Genomic DNA, 27,629 nt, shown 5'->3' with positions numbered 1-27,629 from the left:
TACTAGTGATGCATCAACACATTTCATTGTCTTGAGCTGTACGCCCTGTTTGTTAGTTTTGTCTTTTGTTTTTTTTCTTTTCTTTGTTTGTTCTGTTTTTATGCCTTTATTTTATTTTATTTCAATTGACTCATTTTTCTTTCTTTCTCTTTTCCCTTCATTTTGGCATCATTTCTGACTTACTCCTAGTACTTGTTTGTTTGTGCTTAATTACCTGAAAAAACCTAATAAACATATTGTTAAAAAAAAAAAAAATACTCTGGACACTGAAATTTGCATGTTCACATACAGTCCTGTGAGAACGTAAATGTCCCAGTGAAAGGCTCTGGACTTTCTATGGAGCTTCTCCTGCCAGCCTCCTAGTCAAAACTGAGCCCATGTGAGAAACTAGCAGGAGATCCTCAGGGTGATTCCCCACGAGCGTGTGTGGGCGTGTTGAAGATGTTTCTAACTTGCGACAAACATAAAACTAGAAAGAGGGGGGGAAAATGAAGAATTTTAATATCTCAGGGCCAAAAAGTGGTAAAACACATGACACTGACAAATATATCCTGCCCTTGCATGCTGTGCCAACCCCTGATCAGATTGCTATAGAAATTCCTATGTTGTTGTGAATACGTCTGAGAAGAGAATCATGTGTTGCATTCTTGTGAAAGGCAAACTCTAGATTAAGTCAAGGGGCAGCATCCTGGGCTGAGCGATAAGGCCAATACGGAAGTGTAAGACGCTGCAGTTCACTGGGTGGCCACTAGGGGCTGGCTCCAAGAAGGAGTCAATTCCCATTGACTCCCATGTTAAAAAGCCCGACTTTAGAGCAGAATTAAACCCGTTTACAGCCTGGTTCAGAAAACGGTTTTAGTCTCAATCACGAGGTACTTCCTTCATGACAACTCTGAGGGGGGTGAATTTTTTTCTAGCACACTCGTTTCAACGATATAGAGGTTTGAAGTTATGAGTAATTCTCACGTGACGTCGCAGTCAGCGCGACGACTACAGTTCCTAGCCTGGTGACTGATTGGCTTCACCTGAGCTAACAGGCTAATCCCCGTCACTGAACACAAGCTGAGTCTGTGGAGAGGGTTTCACTCGCATATCGGATTTATAATACGGTTTGATGGTCGGCTTGTTCTCCTGACAGACAAGTTAAAGACGTCTGCGCTCCCGTTTCTGTGGTAAGTAAAGTTGAGTACTTTATTTATGTGTAAGTAGTGATTCGCGTGTATCGGTGTCTCTGTACCTGGCTTGTTAGCTTAGCTCTGCTAGCCCGCAGGCAAGATACCAGCAGTTATGGCGATGCTAAGTCCAGACCCAATTGTATGGATAATCTCTGGAGTAAATGGGCCTCATTCACTAACATGTGCACAGAAAGGTTCTTAATCTCCGCACAAAATAAATGCATGCACAAAATCACCGCAGGATTCATGACATGTGTGCACCAGTCGATTTTGTTCTCACCATCTTGCGTATGTTTGTGATCAGAATCTGTATGAATGCTGTGTCCTGCACAGTTCTGAGCATTAGAGCTGTGGACATTTCTCTTAGATGCATCGCAACTCCGAGGTGGACAACGCTGAATAATTATAACCAGCGCTGCATCAGAATCAGGAGAGACTCACATTAAAGGTCTGGTCAAGAGTCTCTGCTGGAGTCGGCTTCCTCCTCACTCCCCCTCTGACCTGAGCTCACTTTACCCATAAACACCATCAATGATCTCAAAATATTAGGACACAAACAGTGCTGATCTTTACTGTGTGTTGGTTTGATTATCTAGAGTTTATCAGAAACATGTTTAAACCTCCCAGCTCCTGTCCCTGTTGTGGAAGTTTTCCTTCTCTTGACTAATGACTAAGCTACATGGGCCTCCAGCTAATTAGCCAAAATCACAAAAACAAATATAGTTAACACATGAGCTACTGGCTAATGTAAAAAGTTAGGGCATAAAGGCTAATGTATTGTACTTAAGGGGACTACAGTCAAATTTGTGTCTAATAATGTCATTACAATTGCCATCTTGACATGCAAAGTAGGGGTGCAACGATTAGTCGACAAAAATTGATGACAAAAATAGTCGCCGACAAATTTAAAAGCTTTCATATCTGATTTTATTTTTGCTCTTTTTCATGGCACTAGAAATTGTTGGGAGTGACCCATCAATTAAAGACCTATAAACAATTTAATGAAAGCCCAAACTGTAACATTTCAATATGAATATTCTCATACATTCTATTGTAAACTAAATTAACTCTCAACTGGTACAGTTAAATATTTTATTTAGTACAATAAATGATGAGGATGAAAGGGCTTCAAATTGATCGCCATTTAATACATTTGGTCATTGCATTAGTAAATGTAATTATTGTTGTGTATAAAATCCTTTTTTTATTTAAAATTTTTAGTTAAGAACATATTAGAGAATGCCATATTTGTGCGTCAAACTTTCGTACGCACAGTTTAATAACCGATTTGTGGCCACCTTGCCAAGTAGTTTTCAGACATTGGGATGAAAACTGCTTGGCAGGGAAGCACCTCTTGGTGTTGTTTGCCATGCAGTCACTGCCACTTCCTAAAGCTCAGCATCCACAGACACTCATACCACACTGCCTTGTCAAGACGCCAACTACCCATGATGCTCCTCTTCTGTTGTGGCTCATCCCCAACGAAGTGATATTCAACCTGGATACAGATTCTGTTTGGTAAAAACGACATATTGCACATGCTGGCCTTTCGGCATTTTTACTACAGAGGGGATATGATAGCCAGAGCAAAGGGGAGGCCATCCAAGTCATACACAGCGGGAATGCATATGTCACCACTAACGGTGCCTAAAAAACAGCACGGCACCAAATGCTACTCTTTCCTCGAGAAAATGCTTACATATGTTCTGAAAGATGCATGTGAAGTCAAACTCAAACGATGCTGAGGCTGTTTTCCCATCTCCAGAAATGCTTGGCACCGCTCATCAGTGTCACTTCTTCTCCTCACTCCAAAAGGGAGGAGGACTCAATCATTCTGCTGCCCTCTTTGTTCACAAAGAAGCTATACCATCATTTTTTTCAGGGATCATGACGTCTCATACAGATACAGGAAGAACTTTAAACTGAAAACACATCTTATTAAAAAAACATGAAAGAGAAGAAGAAAATACATTTGTATTAGTGGGTTTTAATTACAGAGTAGCAAAATCGGTTCACTGTGATTTGCGCTCATATTCATCCTATAAGCACGTAACACTGGTTTCTAAATGTTTTCATGGATGTAAAAGTCTGGATAATAATGAATTCTGCTTAGGTCAATGTGCCCTTTTGCTATAGGAATCTATTTAGAATAGTGTCCTGTCATGGTTGAAGTGTTGTTCTTTCTTTCAAGTTAATATTCTATATTACTGTCAGAAAATTCCATGATGAAAGGATATAGTTAGTAACATTAAACATTGTGGTTGATCCACATTATTAGTAATCAGTGCAAGTAAATCTGGAGACAGGATTTTTTTCTCTTTAAATATTGAAATCCTGGAGGCTGCCGGCCGACAGAACAGCTGAGTAACCAACAATCAGAGACCTCAAAGGCTCTGATTACACATTCATGTTGTACACTGAGCTGAATGATATCAGAGAATATAGTGACACTGATATGGCGCATACTACAGTTTTTGTAAAAGCTAAAATTAAAAAGCTTCAGTTGGCAAATAATGATGAGGCTCTGGTTGCTGGGATGGACAAGTGCAAGCCATGTTTTCTATTTTATTGCTACACTGATATGGACCTATGTGTCTGAGGTCGTCTCTTGTGTGAACATTATCAGTATCTATATTTTCTACAGGCTATTCACCCTATAAAGGCACAGTCAATGCTACACATCAATTTTACCTGAACAGACACTTTACTATTTAGTTGATGTGATGAATTGTCAAATAAACAGAATAGCTTCAGATAAATGAGTAAACATGATTTATCATTACATTACAATAATTATAATAGCTGTTATAATTAAAGTGACTCATTTTGGAAAAACACCAGTAATTTTGATGAAAGTTTGTTTGAACGAGCTGAATTAGAATTTGAACTGAAAATTTGAGTTTTAAATTCAAACTTTAGATTTGAATCTTGAGGTTTGCTTGAAAGTATTGACACAAATATTTAATTAATGAAGACCTTTAAAGCATTGTAGTGTGAAAGCATATTGACCAGTCTATGATACACAGTATTGAGTCTCTGACCTCCTGAGAATCATTCAAACGTCTTGTGTGTGTGTCTGTTTATACATGAGAGCAACAAGGTACAGCAGCAAGAAAAGATGCACAGGAATCTAGTGTCTGAAGTTTAAACAGCTTTTTGGACTTGTGTAATCATTTTTCATGTTTTTTTCTGCTTTGACTTTATCTTGTGATCATCCCTTTTCTGTGAAACTCATATGCACAGACAGACATACTTGCCATCATAAAAAAAAGATAGTAAAATAAAGTACACAACACACCAAGATCAATACACACATAAAAGGGTAATTTTGTCTAATTTAAACATTTATGAAATCTACCCAGACTGGGTCTGTGGCATGTGCAGCAACATGTTCACCGTTTGTGGAATTGCTGATGTAAAATACTCAACTGTGAATACGAAAGGCACTTCTTTGACAAGCACAAATAAACACACACAACACTATGGGAGTGTGCGGCAGAGGGAGAAGACTAATGTACTTTATCTGAGAATAACAGAACAATTGCCTTCCAACTGGCAGCCTCTAAAAGGCTGTCATAACAACTAGTTTGAAAGTAGACTCCGCACTCTTTGCTAACAGCAGCATTAACAGCTACATCAGGAGTCTGGCTTTTGGTTGTGAAATGAAATGAGGACAGAGCGTCTGACATATCCACTTCTGCTTAATAAGTCCTTTTTTCAGCAGTTCCCACCCTTACAGCGTTAGTCAGGCAGTAAAATTAAACTGTAACCTCAAGAACTACAAAGATACGTGATTCACATGAATATAAAAGAGAAAGAATATGTTTTGTCCTACCTATACATCAATAGTCCATGAGAGCTTGGACATTAACTTACTAATACACAAAGGTTAAATAAATCCATTATAATGGCTTAACACAAACAGTTGTGGAGGGTTTTTCCCCTAAAGATGTAAAGTACACTTTAAAGGGGACATATTATGAGATTTCCACTTTTGTAGTGCATCTACATGTTAATTTTGGTATCTGGCATGTCTACCGTCCCAAAAACTCTGGAAAAAAACAACTCCCGCGATATGTTGTGGTTCCTCTATGTCAGAAACGATACACTAGAGTGCGTCCCATGGGATTACGACCAGAATACACGTCATAGTCACACCATACCCATGTAGGGAGTCTCGCTACATGGCCTTGGACCACCATCGTCATCATCACCACCGGAGCCGGTGAGATGATGGTGGGGGGTCACCATCACCTCCAGGGGCTCCGGGGAGCCGGAGCTAGCTAACGCAAGCTCCGCCTTGACGATCAGCATGTTTATCGGCCACTTAGATGTCTGATAAACATGCTGGCTGCTAACTGGAGCTATGGCTGCTAACTGGAGCTGCTATGGCTGCTAACTGGAGCTAAAGGCAGTGGGAGCTGGAGCTAACTGCTCCAGCTCCCACTGCGGGCCTGCGCTGGGGAGCTGGGGCTCTCGCAGACAGGCTTCGGCCCACCTGACTCTGGTTCAAAACAATATGGTTGCCAGATTGTATCTTCGTTTCCAGTAGCCATATTTCTACAGAGGTAATGGATAGCTAAAAATCTGGGCGCTTGTATCTCGTGAAGGAGGAGGGGGGGTTCATTAAGACCCCAATGAACCATATCAGCTGCGGTAAAATGGGCATAATATGTCTCCTTAAAAACATCTACAAACCTTGCAATAAGAAGCTTAGTGCTCAGATTAGGACTGGACAGACACAGTTGGAACATCTACTTTTCATTGAATGAGAAGACTAATAAATAAATGGTTTTCTCTTCTTTAGCGATACATTTTCCCAAACCGCCTTAATTCCACCATCAGCTCATAATGAGATGGGACCTTCTGATACCAGTAGTGTTGCACGGTGTACCGGTACTAGAAAGGTACCGCGGTACCCTTACGTTAAAAACGATACGGTTTAGCACGTTTTTAGTACCGGTACTTTATGATAATAGCACGCATTCAGAGCGCAGTCACTGCTCCGCTCCCTGTCACGCTGCCTGCATGCATTGACTGTGAGGGGCGGGGCTACCCAGCTATCACACATGCAACAGGCAGCCGTCACTCACAGCGAGTGATCTCAGGGAGACATGGCCGAGCCGACCGGCCTCTGCTTGTTGGAAGTGATTCTCTCTCAAACTGTGTGGCGCGACCGGGCGGAGACATGACAGGTGGGGCGCGCGAACGGAGGGGGGGGGGGGGTTGACGCGGGACTGAAACGTCCGCATCTCTTTCACGGCAGAACACTAAAACAAGTCGTTGTTTCTCCGGAGCCAGGGGTCTCAGCCCGCGGCTCTTCGGCCCCTCTGCAGTGGCTCCCTGTGCAGTGTTCATAGGTTGAACGGGAACGTCACGTTCATTTGTCAAATCAGCATTGTATCAGGCCAGCATGAAAAAAACAGGAGCGGGCCTGTGTGTGTGTGTGTATGTGCGTTTGCGCGCGCGCCCGCGCCCAGACATCGCACACACACACAGGCCCCGGGGCCCCGCCCCCACTCACTCGCTCAGTTGGCATGTTTTTACTTTTTTTTCACCTCAAACACACATCTGTAAAATTATGTTATATTATACTTGTGGAAATAACTATGTAGTCATATAGTCAGATCCGGACAATAGGCCTACATCGCCGTGTATAATCAATGCTATGACGTCACCATGTAGTTTTCATTTATATCTTGCTTTAAGCTAATACTAATATGAATACCATTTGTTAAGAGTCCAAAAAGCTGGGCAGGAACAAGCTGGTAAAAAAGGGAACCTTACAGATGTTTTATTTATTACTATCATAGATAAATATACCAGCATAGTATCGTATTTGTGGTATTGTACCGTATTTGTGGTATTGTATCGTATTTGTGGTATCGTATCGAAAGTATAGAGTATCGTTATATTTTGGCAGGTATAGTATCGAAGTCATAATTTTGGTATCGTGACAACACTAGATACCAGTAGAAATATCCAAAAGTGACAGGGCTGGGCACAAACATGTGGGACATTCATTCTTTTCTCCAGTTTTCTGTGGCACTGTTACCCTGACAGGGCTAACAGTTGTTGAATGTGTGTCAATAAATAATACTTGCATAATGTTCATCCCCAGCAGGAGAAAGCATTTAGATAAGGGCTTGGGCAACGCATTCACGTAATCAACGTCATCGATTGCGTAAATACGTCGCCTCGCAGAACGCGTGTCGACGCGTCATATGGTAGGTGATTGCGCATAGTCAAAGCATTCATTAACCTGAAGAGCAACCTGAAGTGAAATCTAGCATAGGTCAGCGTTAGTCGGACCGCGGTCGGGACCGGATCCAGAAGACGCTCTGTACGGACACAGATGCTGTTATTAGATTGTGATGGAGCGTTTAACCTGCGCACTTTTTCTCGTACTTACGGTAGTCTTTTTTAATCAACTTATTCTGTCTTAACGGTAGTAAATCCTGGCAGCACACGGTAGAGTTTACTTTTCTCACTGAACAAGGTGTTAAAGCTGTTAGATGATTAGTTGTTTGAATTGGTTTACTTTAGTTTTCATGTATTTTGTTGTTGGAACAAGCTCTTGATTGGAACAAGAGATTTTGTATGGGATCATTATTATGTTAATTGAGTAATACAAAATAATCGTGCGATATATAAAAAAATAATTGTCAGATTAATCGAAAAGATAATCGTTAGAAGAATCGATTAATCGAAAAAATAATCGTTTGATTATCGATAAGAAAACAGTCAATAGGTGCAGCCCTAATTTGGAGAGATCATCAGTTTTATTCATAAAGAAAAAACTATGCTGGATTTGGTCGGTGCCTTCCTGAATAATAACAGAATCCAGGTCCAGTCTACTGACACTTACCTCCTTACCGAGGTCTTCTCTGATGACCTGCTGGATCTGCTCCATGCTGCTCTGAGGAGCTCGGCTGTGAAGCACCTTCAGCGTGGATGTGTACTCCTCAGGCAGCAGGTAGTCCAGAGCACCAAGGTGCTGGCCTACCTTGATGAAAGTGCCACGATTGGCACAGCACAAATCTAGGAGACGCTCTGCTGACCGCCGGTGAACCTGCAGGTGATGGAACAGAGAAAAAAACAACATACCTTTATAAAATGGCACAGGGATGGTAAGGAAAGGCTTGAGGGTCACTGAAATCAAAAGATATTCTTTCTTTGGAAGAATGAGTCCACAAAACAATATTCATGTCATTCTGACATGAGATATTTGGCTTATATGAGAACAATTGTGTCCCTTATTCGAAAAAGACAACATCATACCTGAACATGAAGCAAATAGTTTTATGTGCCGAACCTAAAACACACACTCATCCACCATAAATGAGCTAATTTACTTAGATACAAAGGGTTATTATTTGTCACATTACTATGGAGAAATATATATTAGTCAAGCACAAGAAACACAAGTATTCACTTAATCGATGTAAAATTTCAACTGATTTGATATTTCACCATAAAGTATGGTCTGGAGCCATGATCCACACCCCTGTGTCCATCCATGCCCATGTGGGCTACTCGATTATCATAATCACGATTTGTTTGGTCAATATTGTAATCATGATTATTTAACAAGTTTACTCAATGCCTTTGGAATTATCATGTATTTATTGAAGTCTCCGAAAAATACATAATTTCGGCTACCATGTTAACAGATAAGAGTGTCTACACTGCCTGAGTGAGCAGAGAAGAACTTCACTCCTGTCTGCAAAAGTGTGTGTGAGTGCTTTTGCTCTTCACAAAAACTGACGATCACTTAAGTTTATGGTCGATGATGTTGGATGATGAACCTGCATCGTTCCGGTCACTTTAATCCTGATGTCCTGGCTGTGCGTTTAATGTTACCTCTCGTGTTGTGTGTGGCAGATGTACTGCGTGCCAAAAATTTGGGACTTTTTTACAATGTTACGGTGGCCCTGAGAGCTCAACGCACTGCAACTCAAGAAATGGAAGTGGCCAAAACACAAGCAAAGTAAGAAAACATCTTCATCAATTTCACAACACAGCACAACACATTACAGAAACCCGCAGCAAATACAGAAATGCGCTGCAAATACAAAAACGCGCTGCTGTCCACTTGTTGTTGCTGCTGCAGTTTGGAGCTGTTAAAGTCGGTGTCCGTCAGTGATCTTGGAAAATTTGCTAAACTTTAAACGTTTTTGGTTTATTTTAATAAATAACAAACTTTATTAATGCAGATGTTTCCTGTTAACCCTCTGAGAGACACTGGGCTTTATACAATCGCAAGTATCATGTTGTCTGTAGAGCGTCCTGACTCCTCTGGTCTGAGCTAGAGACATGCCGTTTTCTCCTGTTAAACTGAATAAACAGCGTTAACAAGCAAGCCCCTGTTTGTGAGGCAATGTATTGTCCATATTGTGCAGAGGTAACCTTTACTATCAAAAGAGAAATTTTGCCCCCTCTCCCGAGCTCATGGTGTGTCTCCGAGCGAGTGTACAGGGACGGAGCCCTGGGGCCGGTGTGTGTGTGCTATTTGAGAGCGCACGCACACAGACACACTCCCGCTCCTGGTATTTCATGATGGCCTGATACGATGATGATTTAAAAAATATACGTGACGTTCACGCACGTTCATCATTACATTCACGTTCATCATATGAAAACTGATTTGTTAAGTTAACCGTTAGCGAAAAATATGCCCTACACCTTACAGGGAGCCACTGAAGAGCCGCATTCGAATCCAGAGCCCTGACGACCCCTGTGTGGAACCAAATTTTTTTGATGTAATGGACGTTTTTGTGTCTCCTGTGGCAACAGTGTCCATCACTTTTAGGAGTCCTCTGGAAACACTTCCGTTGTTGTTTTCTCTATTTGCTGCGCGTTTCTGTATTTGCTGCGCGTTTCTGTATTTGCTGCGGGTTTCTGTAAAGTGTTGTGTTGTGAAATTGATGAAGATGTTTTCTTACTTTGCTTGTGTTTTGTCCACTTGCATGTGTTTTCTTAAGTTGCTGTGCGTTGAGCTCTCAGGGCCACCTTACAATGTGTTTAAATATGCGTCTCATAAACACTAGAGGAAATTAAACAAAAATAAAGTGAACTTCAAGTACTGTATAGCTGTAATAACTTCGAATTGGTGTTGGTGTTTATTGTTAACGTGTAAAGTGAACGCAGGTCAGCTGGGCAGTGAGGAGGGAGGGCATGTGGCAGGTTAATACGGCACAGTAAAACAATACTATGCTGGTGCAATCCTGAAGCAGGGGCGGCAATACTTTTGCAGTGGTGGGCGGCTGTAGTGTCCTGGCATATAATGGATGTAAATTCTTTGGGAGATAATGATTTTATGTCACTTAAGGACGAAAAGTTGTCTCTAATTGGACATTGTTGTAAGGCCACACTCTATGCTGGCATTCTCAGTCATCTGATGAAGAGTCGGTCTTCTGTTTTTTCTTACATATGCAAAAGCATCATTATCACAAACATGGACGGTTTTTCCACTAATGTAAATGCACATGTCCCTTAAGTCACTGTTGTTAAGTAGATAGTTGATCAGTGTTTTATAAATATAAATATGGTCTTAGAAGAGCATTTCAGCATTTTCACTTCCAGCTGGTTTAAATCGGACATATGGAACAAGACCCCCAAATACATATTTGTTTTTGTAGCTCTATACCCAATGCCCACTTACATACAATATATATACATAACCAAATGAGGGTAATAATCAGATGAGACTGTGTCTGAGGTGATTGTGTGTGATGGTCCTGTCCCGTCTGCTATACTTGAACCAGCTGGAAGTGATAATGCTTAGAGAGCTCCTCTCATGAGACCAGTGGAAATAAAACGCCGTGAAATTAGCTCCCCTTAACCTCTGTACCCCCACTACACACACAAACACACACACAAACTCCCAAAGGACATTTTGACATGAGTGTCATCTGGGATCTGATGACAATGCAATGACAGAAACAAGTCGCCAGAGATTACCAGATGAGCCTTTTCTCGAGGAAAATCCATTTAAGCCCCCTCCTCTGTGTTGGACGATATGGAGCACTATACACAAATGCTTTGACTCGCACAAAACTTAAATGATTGGTGAGGCAGTTATTTCAACAAAAAATATTTGGGGATTTAAACTTGGACTCCTACCCAACTTCCACAATAAACCAGACTTTATATATATCTTAACAACCAAATAATAACAAAATTAACAACAAAACAATAAAGGAGACTATTTTAGGTCAAGTCAATTTGACTATTTGAGGCATGGGTTATTACAGTTAAACAAAAATTCATAATGGGAAAAATAACTTCTGAGATTAACCGTTTTCAAAATTGATCTCACAATGCTGGTTATTTTATAAAAAAAAAAAAGTATCAGATTCAACTTAATTGAGATAATTCTCACTTGAATCTTACATATTTTCCCCCGTTATTGTGATTAATATAATGCAAAATCGTTCTCATATATTTTGTCGTTTGAACTGGAAATACACACACTAAACACTAAAACACACACTGAAAGCCTTAACTTTAAACCTCACTGGCACAATGCGGTCATAATTGTGATTAAAACAATAATGGTGACATTATTAATGCTGTGCTTTAAATGTACAACTGCAAAACATTTGTATTGCATATCAGCAAGTGTTCTTTTGTATGTGTATCCGCTCTGCGTTTTTTTTGTGCACAGTTACAAGATGTACTCACTCGAGTCTAAGAGTTTACAGACTTGGGTAATTATTAATCATTATTATATTATTATTATACATTTTTACACAGCAGTGGGGACATTAACTTGCAGTGTTACAGTAATTATATGTCTGATCCTTTTTCTACCTGGTGAACATTTTGTTTTTAACTGCAGAGAAATGTTGCATTTCTTGGCATATTTCCTCTGTCGTTCAGTAAAATATATCGCTGACAAAAGAGAAAAAATAAACTCATCAATTATTGTGTCTTGACTGTGTTGTATAATTTCTCAGTCCCATTAACAAATCAATGATTTGAACTAAGCACAGCCTCTGCCTCCAGACAGCCACATCCCCTGAAGTCACATCAGATCTATTTCTGGCAGACTGTGTATGTGAGCTGATTAGAGGCTGTGATCAGAATGAAAATCTGGCATCAGTTTGCCCACGGCTTGTAGCCTAATCATCAGATTCATCATCACTGCTCTCTTTTCACTCTCCTTCAGTAATCAGTATGCTTTGTCCAATGGAGGTGGGCTCACAGCTTGAGGATGACATCACCATAGCAATGGTGCTCACTGACAGCCTGAGAGGGACTTCTGCTTTGGGATAGGCTGACGCTGGCCACCACCCACCATTTCCACACACGCAGCATCCAATCAAATGGACCGTTAGTGAATTAGACACAGGGGTTAATTTGTGGTACATCACAGAGACACAGGAGCTCAGTGCAGAATGCCTCTGGGAATCTCTCCACTCATCCTCTTCACACAGTTGGCAAGGACGGTAAATAGAAGGCTGGAGTTTGGAGTGTGTGTGTGTGTGTGTGTGTGTGTGTGTGTGTGTTTGTGTGTGAGTGTGTGTTATGGATGCTAGAGCGTGGAAGAACGAGGGAATGACGGCTGTTTTTATACAAATTCAGTAGTTAAACTTTGCAGCTATCTATATATCAAAATGATGATCATGCTAATTCAATGGTCTGATAACAGAGAAATCTGGTCCGTCACATTGTAGCCTCTGGACTACATAATGGAACAGAAATTATCTTGATGATGGCCATTGTCTAAATAAATAACAGAGATAAGAATGTCATTCTTCTGCCTCCATGAGAAAACAATTGAAAAAAGTTGATCTCTGGTGTGGTTACAGCAAAGAGAAACCATAACATAATTAACAAAACAAAAATATTTTTTGGAATCTGTGGATGGTCACAGGGTTGTACTTTATAAATGGTAAGATTGGCATTAGAACACTAACTCATTTTGACATATATCTACCTTGTAAATCAAAGGCTGACTCATATATTATGAGCCAGTGGGTCAGTGCAAACACCCCCATCAGAGCTTTTAACTGTACAAACCTTGTACAAATCTCCCACTTTACCAGCCCCAGCCCATTACATTACCTTCACTATGCTTGACAGATGGCGTCAGGCACTCTTTCAGCATCTTTCCACCTGTTCTGCATCTAACAAATGTTCTTCTGTGTGATCCAAACACCTCAAACTTTGATTCGTCTGTCCATAACACTTTTTTCCAATCTTCCTCTGTCCAATGTCTGTGTTCTTTCACCCATATCAATCTTTTCTTTTTATTGGCCCGTCTCAGATATGGCTTTTTCTTTGCCACTCTGCCTAGAAGGCCAGCATCCCGGGGTCGCCTCTTCACTGTAGACGTTGACATTGGCGTTTTGCGGGTACCATTTAAAGAGGCTGCCAGTTGAGGACCTGTGAGGCGTCTATTTCTCAAACTAGAGTCTCTAATATACTGAGTTGTGAACTGGGGCCTCCCACTTCTCTTTCTACTCTGGTTAGAGCCTGTTTGTGCTGTTCTCTGAAGGGAGTAGTACACACAGTTGTAGGAAATTTTCAGTTTCTTCGCAATTTCTCCAATGGAATAGCCTTCATTTCTAAGAACAATAATAGACTGGGGAGTTTCACATGAAAGTTCTCTTTTTGTGGCCATTTTGAGAGTATAATCAAACCCACAAATTTGATGCTCCAGATACTCAACTAGCTTAAAGGAAGGCCAGTTTTATAGCTTCTCTCACTAGCTTAACAGTTTTCAGCTGTGCTAACAAAATTCAAGTTCAAGTGTTTTCTACTCATCCATTAGTCTTCTAAGGCGATTAGCAAACACAATGTACCATTAAAACACTGGATTGATAGTTGCTGGAAATAGGCCTCTATACACCTATGTAGATATTTCAGGGTTCATACACATTTTGACCAATGGATTTCCATGACTTTTCCATGACTTTAAACCAAATTTCCATGACCGAACATTGTGTGAAATCTTGGTGTATACACGAAAAAGTGACAAAATGTAGTATTCAAACTGACAATGAGAATTCCAAGGCATACAGCACACCTTAAATGACACAAACCAAAGTATGCCTGCTTATATTTTGAGCATATTTCTTTAAAAATGTATGAATTATTTAAAACTCAGCGTAAATGAACTAGGGATGGGCATTCGATTAAATTGTCTTAATCGATCGTCGGAAGAATTAACGATCGATTTTTCGATTAATCATTCATATTTTTATATTAAAATTCACTATTTATAGCCTATATTAAAATGCAGTGAAAATAGAAAAAACAGCGTGTTTCCTCATGAGATCTTTATTACAAGATTAACAACTCTTGTTGCAGTTAAACAGGATCCGTTCAATGTTACACTTGTAAATAAGCGCTGCTGTCCTCCTAAGCCCCGCTGAGAGAGCAGCTAGCCGCTGAGAGCTAGCTCCATCTGACGGCTCTCGACCTCTCAGTCCGGTCGTTGTTACGCCCTCACTCCCGGAACCCCTCACCCAGACCCGGGTCTGTCCGGGTTACCCTCCGCGTGGACTGAGGGTCCGTGTGCGGACATGAAGCCGAGCAGCGGAGGCTTAGCTCCGGGCTGCTTCCTCCAGCTGCTAACAGACACGCTGTGCTGCGTTCAGGGCAACTCGGATATTCCGACCTCCTGCCACATAGCGAACATGCAATAGTTTATCGATGAAAACATGTCATCAATGAAATTCTTAATGATCAATTAATCAATAGTCGAGTATTTATGCCCATCCCTAAAACGAACGACATGAAAATAAGAATATAACAAATTTCCATGACTTTTCCAAAACTTTTGGGAAATTATTTTTTTCCATGACTTTTCCAGGCCTGGAAAAACACATTTTAAAATTCCATGACTTTTCCAGGTTTTCCAAGACCGTACGAACCCTGATATTTCATTAAAAACCAGACGTTTCCACCTAGAATAGTCATTTACAACATTAACAATGTATAGAGTGTATTTCTCATAATTTAATGTTATCTTCATTGAAAAAAACAGTGCTTTTCTTTGAAAAATAATGAAATTTCTAAGTGACCCCAAACTTTTGAATGGTAGTGTACATGGCAAATATTTTGCAAAAAGTAGGTGAGGGAACAAAATCTTAAACAACATCTAGTAGTTGTTGTTATGTTATATTATTTGCAACTGATTTAAAGGCTACATTCCAGAATATTTTCAAGATTGGGAATTAATAATCCTTTTAGTTTGTGGCTGATTTAAATTTTGAATTTGAATTCCAAAAATGACCCACCAAAGCACTGGGCAAAATCTATTGTGAGCTCTTACCCCACATAGTGCAACAACTTACCGACTGATGGGGCATATAATTTGCCCACTGACTATTTATATGACTATAACGCTGTACTGAAATAAGATATAGAAATGCAATTAATACACAATATTTGCCTGAGACTTTGTTCTTTCATTATATATGCAATGTTTAACAATTGGATGTGTTATTTAAAGATACATGGGAGAGTATAAAAAGTGTCACAAGATGCTCAGTCCCCCCTAACAAACACAGACCTGTCATTCTCTTCAGTGGTCTTCACTGTGACACTGTGGAAGAGCCAACACTCAGGACTCTGGGTTCGAGGTGCCTGGCAGAAAAGACTGAGCATGGCTCAACTTCTACTTCTCATTCTCATTTCAGGTATCTCCAATCTGTATAACATCATATTAAGATTTAATACACTTTGATTTAAACCCAGTGTTATATGATTTTGCATCACAAGTCTAAGCACTCTGCTGATATGAGGGGAAAAGATGGGTGCGACGGTCGTCTCTTCTTGCCTCAGTGGTTCAGCATCAGATTGAATGTCACAGAAATAATGGCATTTCCCAATAAATAAAAACACAAGCTGTCAAAATGTCCAGGCTGTAATACACAAAGTTAAGCTTCTCCCCAACATACCGATAGCTTTGTTTATGTGATAGTGTGTGACACTGTCTGTGCTCTGGTCTGTGCTGTTGCATTTCTTGGATTGGTGCATGGTCACCCCACATGATGCTTGGTTTAGTGCCCAGTCAAAGGGCCTGGTCCGACCTGACATTAACATCTGTCTGGAGTGCTTGTTTATATTATGAGATAAAGCATAACAGTGCAGCCTGTAGATGATGAGTCTGGAGCACTACATACTGCAATGGAAAATGGGTTTTTTTCAGGTCTTCTACTGCAGAAATTGTCATGAAGAAACTATTGGCCCATTGTTCACAGCTTCAATCCGTAAAAATTCTTCTCAGTTTATGAAAAAGTGCTACTGTTTAGTGAAATACTGTTTCAAAGTTCACCGCTTTGATTTTGTGCTCTTGTTTTTTTGTTTCTCTGTAACTCACTCTGTCTTTATGTATGTAATTAAAGCATTGGCCCTGGGGCCAATTCCCTGCGGTGCAGGTCGGTGGACAGCCTTCCGATGCCATTAAGCACAGATGGCAAATTGTTTTCTAGGAATTGCCCATCCTCTCCCTTTGTGCTCTCTGATTGTGTGCAAGTGTTGCAGGGAGAGGCAGAGACATAAAGCCAGCAGAGTCCACACAATTCTGAAATCAATTCCACTGATTCTCACTATAGACAGAAAGACAGACAGAGAGGCAGGCAAACAGGTTCAATGAACTTAACCAAGCTGCTAATAAAATACTTTTTTCCAGACAAATAAATGATGGTGAATTATTTTTATGCTATTGCAGTATTGTAAATATGTCTGTGTGATCAATAGATAAGTCCAATGGGACTGGTTGTAAAATGTTTTCAGGCACTTTCTTTTTTATAAAAGGAACAATCCAACACTTTGGACACTATGCACTGGGAGAGAAGATCAACTCCACTCCTGTGTGCAATATGTAGGAAAGGATTTCAGCCAGGGTTATCACCATAGGTTTTTCTTAAGTTTCTTAAGTCTTTAGTGCTTTTTTGTACACGCTTTAATTATGTATCCTCTTCTGTCTAGTATCATTATATAGTCATAATATATGGCCTCCTTGTCTTGTGGAAAATGCATATTTCTTTAGATAATTGATATCATGAATGCAAAGCAATAAACAACAGTAGCTTTATAATTGTGTCTCATTGTGTATTGGGTCAAAGGTGTGAGTGTGTTGTGTGCAGCTGGACAGCAGAGCAGAGAGCAGGGCCCTATACTGGGAGCCCAGCTGCAGTAATTGATTCTGCTGCCACACCACTGCTAAATGACTGGGATTAGTGGACTATGAACAAGGACTATTTATTATTGGGCTGCTCATGATTAGCTCGTTACTCAGCTCACTGAGGCTCATCTTGCCGCCTGTCGGGGGGGGGGGGATTTAAGCCTGTGTTGTCAAGAGGCCTCATCTACAAGTATTAAAGCAACGAAGTTTGAGGTGTTGGCAAAGGCATTTACAAAAAAAAAATCCTTCAGCGTTTAATAAAATGATACTGAATGTATTTCATAGTTCTGCCGTGCCATGTTTTAAATATCATTCATTTTAACAAAGGCCAACAGCAATGCAACAAGGTAGGAAAAATAGCAGCTATTCATTATCGCTTGCAGCCGGAAGTAGGCGCAGGCCCTTACTGTGTTTCTGAGATGCTGCCATTTTCCCTCACTGTGATGTGAAAAGCATAGCAAGGATGTGGGACTCAAATGTGGTAATAAGTGAAAGAAATGAAGAACGGACGAGAGAGTGAGAGGTGGTGGTGTTGGGTGGTGATGTTTCACTGCAAGCCTCAGTTAATTTCATGCTCTGCATTTTATTATCATGCTTCAGTAATTGGGTCTTAGTGCCACATGAACAACAGATACGTTCTCTGCCACGACCAGGTGGATACTGTGAATCAGTGAGGATCAGTGAGGATCAGCGAGACTGTCCTCCACTGCAAAATGCCCACGTCGTCTGTGCCAGTTGCTTATTATGACATATCTTTTTGTTTTGCCATTAGACGACGAGATTTTGCAGAAGAGTGTGGCATAACCCAGGGAAGAACACATCCAGGACTTCTCGGACAATAATTCATGAATCATGATCAAAAAGTCCGCCATATTTAGAGAGAAACTGATATTTATGAGTGTGTGAAATTTGCTGCAGATCATAATTAAAGTCCAGGGGCCTATATAAAACAGTGCATAGGACTCATACTAAAAGTGCACATGCGCACAAAAGCCAAAAATGGGGTACAAGCAAAGGCCAAACTACAGTGAGTTATGAATGTTTCAGCAGGAGAAACAGCATTTTAAGGTGGGTGTATTACATCACCGTCACATTTTGAAACTTAAATAAAAATATGCAATATATGTCATAAGCTAACACTTGTTTGCAAATGACCGACTGATAGATATAGTACTTAGGGTATTTGGTTTTAAATAAGCTTTAACACCGGCCAGAATGAATGAAGGGAACTCACGGTGGGAGTAGAAGGGTTTGTTGTTATGTCTTGAAGTAATTGTCCTTCCTCTCTCCTCAATGTCTCATCATCTGTTTCACTTCCTGTTTATTCAATAATATGACTGATTATTGCTGAAGCCACCCTGACTCCACCTGTTGATTCTACATTCCCCAACGTCTCATCCATGATGTGTTTAGCTGCACCTTGTTTGCACCAATGGCTGTGGTCACTGTCATGACCTTTTGTTGCATAAATGTGCCATGTTGCAGAAACATGTGATTCTTTCAAACAGTTTTTAGATGCTTGTCCCCCATTTTTACACCTTAAAAAAATCCATAAAAAAGGTGTCCTCTGACAGATAATTTGGCTTAGTTTTGACTATAAAAAGCCTTAACAAATGTAAATCTGATAATTTCACTAAACTTTTAAAGTGAAAAAGCCACCCTGAGGTCTACTTTGTCATAAATTTGGAATAATTATATGTAAACCTTTCAATCCCCTATCCCTCAAAAATGCGGTCTCTCTAAATTCAACACAAAGTTTATTTCATTGTCATTTTCATTGCATTGAGACTAAAAATATTATCCTGGCAATCAGCCCAATTCCTTTTCTGAACATAGCTTTACAAGTTTTACAAATTTTTAGGAAATGTATCATAACCCACCCCCGATGTAGCTGTTGTTGAATTCCTGAGGAGGATCATGTCTGCAGACTGATCTGACTGAGCATGTAAGAAGGTTTGCTCACATGCTACAGCAGTAACATTCAGTACCTGTTTTGGAGAGGACACAGTGATGGCTTGTTGCCCACTAAGCTAAAATGATTAATAGGCTGAAATGAATAGACGACTTTATGACAAATGATTTGTGTGGTTTCACTGAGTAGAACAAGTTGGGATCATAGAGTTGAGTCCACTTCTAAAAAACTAAAACTAATCATTACAACCTTCAAGAAGAGAGCCTTTATTGCATGGGTCTTGTAATGCATAATAATAATAATAATAATAATAATAATAATAATAATAATAATCATTGCATTAAATAAACTTAGTGTATATTTTCATCAGTGTAATATTATTGTGAGTGTCAGTTTGTGTGTCTAATCTGAGGCTAAACAGAAGAATTTGACAGCCAATTTTCTGTAGCAGTCAAAGGTGAAAGGAGTAGGGTAAATATTCATCAACCCACACCACGAGTATCGCACCCAGACTAGTGCGGTGTATCGGTACAAACAGAGGAACACACACTAACCCACTAAGGCAAGAAAAGCAATTACCCAGTTCACCACAATAACACTAGAGGATGGAAATGATAGTAACACAGTCAGAAACTATCGTGATGTAGAAAGACCAGGGTTGCACCTAAATGTAGTTTCAAGCTGCTTGTAGAGGATTTGTGAGATTTTAATAAAGTTCACAACATGATAATGTAGCTAAAGGTGCTTGCATAAAACGCACAGACACATTAAATCTAGATATCTATTACATATTGCAGAGCCACTCCAATGATAACACCACATGTTTAACTATATTGGCACAATAGTAGAGCAAAGAGAGGAACACAACAGATGAAGGAATGGCTGTTCACCAACAACAGGGGATGACGCTTTTTTATGAAATCCATAATTAATGATAAATGATTCTATTTCTTCCTTGTTAAGAAACGTGACAACAAAAACAGGTAAAAATTAAATGAGAATACTATGTATAATTAATTCAGCTGCGTTAAACAACAAAGTCTAGATGACCACAGAGTACCTGGCTTCCAACCTCTCTTATTGTAGAAAAGTATCCCTAAATTTGTAATGGTACAACTATGGCCGAGAAAAGGTATATAGTAACAAGGAACGAACAGGATCATTATCTGCATATAAACTCTTTCAGCATGAGATTTTGGCCCAGCCACAGCAGAGTTGATTTGGGTGATCTGGAAGGCCTTTAGAATACCTCTGCAATTAAACAATGATTGGATTAGAACTTGATTTCTGAGTTGTTGTTTTTTTCGGGGCTGGTGACCCAAATGTTCCTACATTGCTCGAGGGGTCTGCAATCATAGGGTTGTTTAACATCTTGACCTAATTAAAATTTTACTGCATGCATCATCACTCCATCATAACTGGACCAAAATAGTCTTGTGACAAATGTAGATGGAAGACAACAGAATAGGAGTGATAAATAATATTTACAATAGCTACAACTTGAACCAACTTCTCTTGTGATTTTTGAGTTGCAGTATTGCTGTCTGTTCATCCTGTGTCAGGACCAGATGCAATATTGTGAATGTTTGTATAAAGGTTTTGGTCTCTGTTTCAGAATCTTTATTCCCCTAGTTTGGTCTCCATAAGCTCTATCACTAATACTTCTAACCTTATCAGATTGTTGACTATTGACATATTGAACAGTCTTGCTTTTGTTCAAAGAAAATTCCAAAAATATTTTTTTTAAGATATGCAACATTTGTTTGCTATTTAGCAAAGATATTTTGTCTTTCATTAAATTTCAGATGTTTTTTCTAATGTAAACACAGGCTACAGACCAACTCAACAGCAAATATGTATCTTTTACTTTGAACAGTACTGTAGCAACAACTGCAGATAGCATGTGCTATTGGCACTGTTTGCCCATATCTGTGCAAAACATGTTGAAAGGTAGTAAAATTGTGTTTACATGACAAAAATGCTAGATGTTCTCAATTTTTTTATTAATGACAAATCATGTTTGAGTGTACACTGCTTGAAAAACATACAGCATTTAAACCTCATGCTCTGAGGTGCTGTACCAGCTGCTGTTTGACTCCTTTGCCCTGGGTGGCACAGAGACAGCACCAGTGAGTATTTGTGCTGCTGTTGCTGCTGCTGGGGCTGGAGATCAGCTTGTCAGCAGTGATCTGACTACAGCAGACAGCTGGGAAGCAAATGTTAAACGTTCCCCATTCTTCATATCCCTACAGGATTTTACCACCTCAGACTCGTTTTGCTGATAAGCTGCTGCCATGAGCTCATCAAGGTCAACAATTCTCTAGCTCCACCCTTGTATTTACATAGTGTGTCCCTCAGAAGGGCCAGAAGTTGACAAGTGGCATTGAGCACTTATCTGAGCGGAACATTGTCCCTTTTTCCTAAAGGAAAACAGCAGTAGTGATAAACTGAGGGATGCCGTCAGTGCTGACATCTGCTGGTGGAAAGATTTAGTGCATTCCAGTCCTACATCAGACTCAGAAGAATGGTTGCCTTAGTACGAATTGATGCTCATATTACAGATGCAAAATAAGCACTTTTACAAATACTTGTATTTAGAAGAAGACACCATATCGTTGTAATATGATTAAGATGAATCTGAATAAGAAATCATCCCATTCAAGTTTTGCAATATTGCCACTTTAGGCAATATTTAAGTTAGAACTGAAAATGAATAATATGAAGATTGATCAGTTACCCCAATCTTTCCTGTAATGCTGGAAACAAGAAAAAAAATTCCAGTTGTACTCAGGAAAATTGAAATCTGACAATTTGACATTTTATGTACTGAGAACTATCTTTCTCCTGAGAAAGATAGTTCTTACTCAACCCTAATGGCCAAAATGCAAAAGAAAATACTTGCTTGAGGTTGTGCTCTGGACCGCTAACATAGGAATAATGAACACCACGATCAGTTTCAAACCCGACACCGGAGCGGATGTCACTGCTGTGTCACAGACTGATATGAACAACATATTTTCCGGTGCACAGCAGCCTGTTCTCCAGAAAGCAGAGAGACCTTTGCTGTGTCCGGGACGGATCCCGCTGGATGTGTCAGGGTTCACTTAGACATCCCTTACCCTAACCCAGGAGTGGAGTCAAGCATGCTTAGACCAAGATGGCGGCACGTGCACAACGCGAGGCTCAGCGTCTCCCCAGATTTAGCCAAACAGTTATTGTCTGCCTACTCGTTTTGTTCTCTCAGAACAGTCTGGCGAAAACTATCTACAGCCGACACTGCTCACCTTACTTGGAATATATCATGGTTAAGTGCAGACCGTTCTATCTACCCAGAGAATTTACATCCACTGTTGTGACTGCAGCATATATACCCCCTGATGCTAATGCTAAGCTGGCAATGAAAGATCTGCATACTGCCATTAGTAAATGTCAGACATCACACCTGGAGGCAGCCTTTATTGTTGCGGGTGACTTCAACCACTCCAGCCTGAAGACTGTGCTCCCCAAATTCCACCAACATGTCTCCTGCGCCACGAGAGGAGTCAAGACTTTGGACCATGTTTACACCAACATGGCTGGTGCTTACAAAGCCGTCCCCCTCCCCCACCTAGGACAGTCTGACCACCTCTCTTTGTTTCTACTCCCCAAATACACACCGCTCATCAAACGTGTGAAACCCACAGTGAGGACAGTTAAAGTGTGGCCAGAGGGAGCAGACACTACACTACAGCTCCGGTTTGAACACACGGACTGGAGGGCGTTTGCCATTCAAGCCACACTGGACTCCCACACGGACATCGACTCCTATGCCTCATCGGTTCTGGACTTCATCAACACCAGCATCAACAGTGTCACCACCCTCAAACGAATCACCACATTACCTAACCAGAAGCCATGGATGAACAAAGATGTTCGCCTACTGCTGAAGGCACGAGACACCGCTTTCAGATCAGGTGATGCTCAGGCCTACAGCTCATCCAGGGCTAACCTGAAGAGGGGCATCAAGAAGGCCAAGCACTGCCACAAGCTAAGGATTGAAGAGCACTTCAAGAACAACCCCGACCCCAGACGCATGTGGCAAGGCATACAGGCTTTAACTGACTACAAACCCACCAACACCACCCCCCAAAACAGTGATGCCTCCTTCCCTGACGAGCTTAACAGCTTTTATGCTCGCTCTGACAGGGACACCCAGGAGGCAGCCACCAAGGCTGTGCTCACATCTGACCACCAGCCCCTCACACTCTCCTCCATCGACGTGTGTGCTGCACTGAGCAGGATCAATGCACGTAAGGCTGCTGGCCCTGATGGCTTGTTGCACTCACCCCCACCATTATGAAGTGCTTCGAGAGGATGGTCCTGGCTCACCTAAAAACCTGTTTACCACCCACACTGGACCCCATCCAATTCGCCTACCGCCAGAACAGGAGTACAGAGGACGCCATCTCCACGGCACTTCACTCTGCACTTTCTTACCTGGACAATAACAACTCCTATGTTAGAATGCTGTTCATAGACTTCAGTTCAGCTTTCAACACAATCATCCCCTCCAAACTGATCACGAAACTCGGTGACCTCGGCATCAACACTTCCCTCTGCAACTGGATACTGGACTTCCTATCCAACAGACCCCAGTCTGTTAGGTTAGAGAACCACACCTCCTCCACCCTCATCCTGAACACCGGCGTGCCACAGGGCTGTGTGCTGAGTCCTCTCCTCTACTCCCTCTTCACCCATGACTACATACCTGTTCATGGTTCTAACAACATTGTAAAGTTTGCAGATGACACAACGGTGATTGGCCTCATCAGCAACAATGATGAGTCTGCCTACAGAGAAGAGGTCCAGCACCTGGCGGAGTGGTGCACCGACAACAACCTGGCTCTCAACACAAAGAAGACCAAAGAGCTCATTGTGGACTTCAGGAAGAAAGATGGCACACACACCCCCATCCATATCAACGGGACGGAGGTTGAGCGTGTCACCAGCTTCAAGTTCCTGGGTGTCCACATCTCTGATGACCTCTCTTGGACCCTCAACACCTCAACCCTGGTCAAGAAATCTCACCAGCGTCTCTTCTTCCTGAGGAAACTGAAGAAGGCCCATCTGTCTCCTCAGATCTCCATCTGTCTCCTCAGATTCTGGTGAATTTCTACCGCTGCACCATCGAGAGCATCCTCACCAACTGCATCTCAGTGTGGTATGGCAGCTGCACTGTTGCAGACCGGAAATCACTGCAGAGGGTGGTGAAAACTGCTCAAGGCATCACCGGTTCCACACTCCCCACCATCGAAGCTGTCCAGAGGAAGAGATGTCTGCGGAGGGCCCGCAGCATTACCAAGGACAGCTCTCACCCCAGCCACAGACTGTTTGCCCTCCTTCCTTCTGGGAGGCGTTACAGGTTCCTCCGTTCCCGGACCAGCAGGTTCAGGAACAGCTTCATCCCTGCGGCTGTCACCCTGCTGAACTCTGCACCACAGCGATAGCAGCCCCCCCCACACACACACACACCTTCTTCACTGACTATACTTCCCCCCTACACCCTGGCTTGGACTGTCATACGTCCTCCCCCAACCACTGAACATTTGAACATTCGTACATTGCACTGACTGTTACTTTGTTTTTTATTACTGTATTATCCCGCCTATAGTGTATTCATATTTATATATATTTATTTTTATCCTGCTCATAGTGTATTCATCGTCCGTATATCTTACAATTCCTGTTAATACTGTAATATTCCATATATATTTCTACTGTACAGATCTTATTTATTACATTTTTCACTTTAATATGCACGAAACTCTGCACTTTTACTGCCTTTTTTTGCACTTCTGGTTAGACGCTAAACTGCATTTCGTTGCATATGTACTTGTACTGTGCTAATGACAATAAAGTTAAATCTAATCTAATCTAAAAAAGCAGACCATGCAGAAGGTCTATGTGGTCAAAAATCTGAGCACGCCCTTGCTTGGATTTCCAGCCATTACAGCCCTTGGCCTGCTCAAACGTGTTGACAGCATAGATTTGGACACTCTCAAGTCGACTTACCCTAGACTGCATCGGGCTAGGTGAGGTGAAACGGGCATATCACATAAAACTTAAACCAAACGACTCGCCTTTCTCACTGAAAACCCCTAGGAGGATTCCTCTGCTGCATGCACACACAGACACACACACTGACACGAGCACGCACACACAGGTGAGCACACTCCCACCAGCGGACAGAGAGCATCCATCGGAAAACATGACGCATCAACCACCTGAAAGGCTAGATTAAAACATCCGCGTTTTTTAAACACTCACAAGATGCTGAAAATGGCCACCCTCAGTCATTAAAAGAAAGGCGGTGTGGCCTAGGGGGTAGAGTGGGCGTTCTCCAACAAGAAAGTTGCTGGTTCAATCCCCACTCTTCCCCATCTGCATGCCGAAGTGTCCTTGGCAAGATACTGAACCCCTAAATGGCCCCTCATAAATGTTGAGTGTACTGAAATGTAAGTCGCTTTTGACAAAAGCCTCAGCTAAATGACATGTATTTTAAGTAATAAACACAAGTTTTTGTCTCCGTGTCTGCCGCCATCTAGTGGTCAGAGTGGAAAATACATACTAGCCCCTTAGGACTGTGCAGCAAAGTTATTTTGAGGTATTAAGCTGTATTTGAAATCCTGTGATGATGGAACAGCAATGATTGTACAGAAAGATATGTTATTATTCAATTTCAAGAACAAGAAGCATCAATATAATAATCTACATACCAGAGACTGGAAAATTTGTTAAATTAAGGTAATGCCCCATTATGCCTAATGTCGCTAATTTGCTTCATACCTAAATGTATATCTATTGTGTATGCTATATTGAAATGAACAATCTCCACTTAATTTAGCATCTGTATGACAGCCAAAAACACAAATAATAATTTTTTTATATAACTGGAAATTAATTCAGGCAATAAGGGGTTATAGAGCCACTCCTCTTCACGTTTACACTGCCTGACAGCAGCACACCGGCTCAGAAGGAAAAGGAGAAGAGGATGTCAGATGCTGCACACTACAACCTTCTTCACCGTGCAAAAATGCTGAGTGACTTGTCACCAGGAGAACGTGTATGGGTCACGGACGCTAAGACGTCTGAAACTGTGATCCAGAACCACTCTACTTCGAGGTATTATTTGGTGGATTTACCTCAGGGGGTGGTGAGCGCAACCGCCTGCATCTGATACCTCTACAGATGCCTACACAAGAGAGGACTCCACGACAGCAGCACATGTCAGAGCAGGCTCCCATGTCACCTGCTGCGACACCTCCAGTCTCACCCGCAGAGACTCCCACTCTCAGAACTAGGTCTGGGAGAGCTGTGGTGTCGTGGTTATGTGAAATCTTAGTTGAAGCTAATAGGGTAGTTAAAACACTTTGTTACAACGTGAGAATTCAGGGAACAGCAGTTGTTAAATTAATGCACTTGTTTCATACAAGTTCCAATGCTCACTTAAGTGCCTAACATTGTTTTCCTTACAGGGTTCGAATGGTCCAATCGAAACAGTTTACTCTTTGTTATCTCAAAAGGGAAGATGTGGTATTGTTCAATGTTACTCACAACAGTTTATTGAAGTCCCTATGTTGGTAGGATGTGGACCAATAGGATGAGGCAAAGAATGTGGGGTGCGGGGTGAGTGAGGGATGTGAGGATCCAAATAAACATGTCAACGTTAGTACACAGTCTGTCTCACGCACATTATTAAGCAAACTCTACAGTTACTTCAGAAGTGGTACAAGTGTACATAGGCAATTGGATTTGCTTGTGTTTTGCCTCTTATCCAAGAGGCTTCTTCAGTTCCAAATGACTAATGGGAGGTTTCAGGTATTCAACCACTGGTCTGTACCTGTATTGAGAGGCAATTCATGCTTCTGCATCAAAGCTACGCTGCAGCCTACGTGTGGACGTGTATCCTACAGACCCAGAGGTTAAATTCCTGAAACCTCCTATTAGTCAGTTAGAACTGAAGAAGCCTCTTGGATGAGAGAGGTGAAACGTCTTCAAGAAACACAATCAAGTCCAGTTGCCTATGTACAGTTGTACAACTTCTGAAGCCAGATAAACAATAAGTATCATGATGATGTTGCAATTTATAGATAGGTGAACATTTGTGAAACTGGGTGACCTGAGGTCTGAGAACAGTAAAAAGGAAAGGAAATCAGCTAAATGATGGATATTGAAAATGAAAATGTAGAACTCCGTCACTTTAGCTGTCACTGGGAAGATATTTCCTCTAGTGAGTAGTCACTAATCAGGCAGAGACTTTGATTTTCTCCCCCTCTGTGCTTTCATATTACTACGACAACCTCAGACACATTCATGAAAAAAGGGGTAAAAGACAACTCACTATCTATAATCTTGGGGT

General features: G+C 41.2%; 1 protein-coding gene across 1 annotated transcript in view; it reads right to left on the bottom strand.

Annotated features, from left to right (window-relative positions):
- Window positions 1-27,629, bottom strand: part of adck1 (aarF domain containing kinase 1) — a 97,589-nt gene that overhangs the window by 42,230 nt on the left and 27,730 nt on the right. The window contains exon 4 of the mRNA XM_061082774.1: window positions 8,044-8,247. Within this exon, the coding sequence (XP_060938757.1) occupies window positions 8,044-8,247 (204 nt within the window). The remainder of the gene's footprint in view (window positions 1-8,043; window positions 8,248-27,629) is intronic.

The sequence above is a fragment of the Limanda limanda genome, chromosome 12, assembly GCF_963576545.1.
Source record: "Limanda limanda chromosome 12, fLimLim1.1, whole genome shotgun sequence".
Lineage (NCBI taxonomy): Eukaryota > Metazoa > Chordata > Actinopteri > Pleuronectiformes > Pleuronectidae > Limanda > Limanda limanda.
The sequence above is the reverse complement of the archived record's forward strand: the minus strand, read 5'-3'. Positions and strand labels throughout refer to the sequence as shown.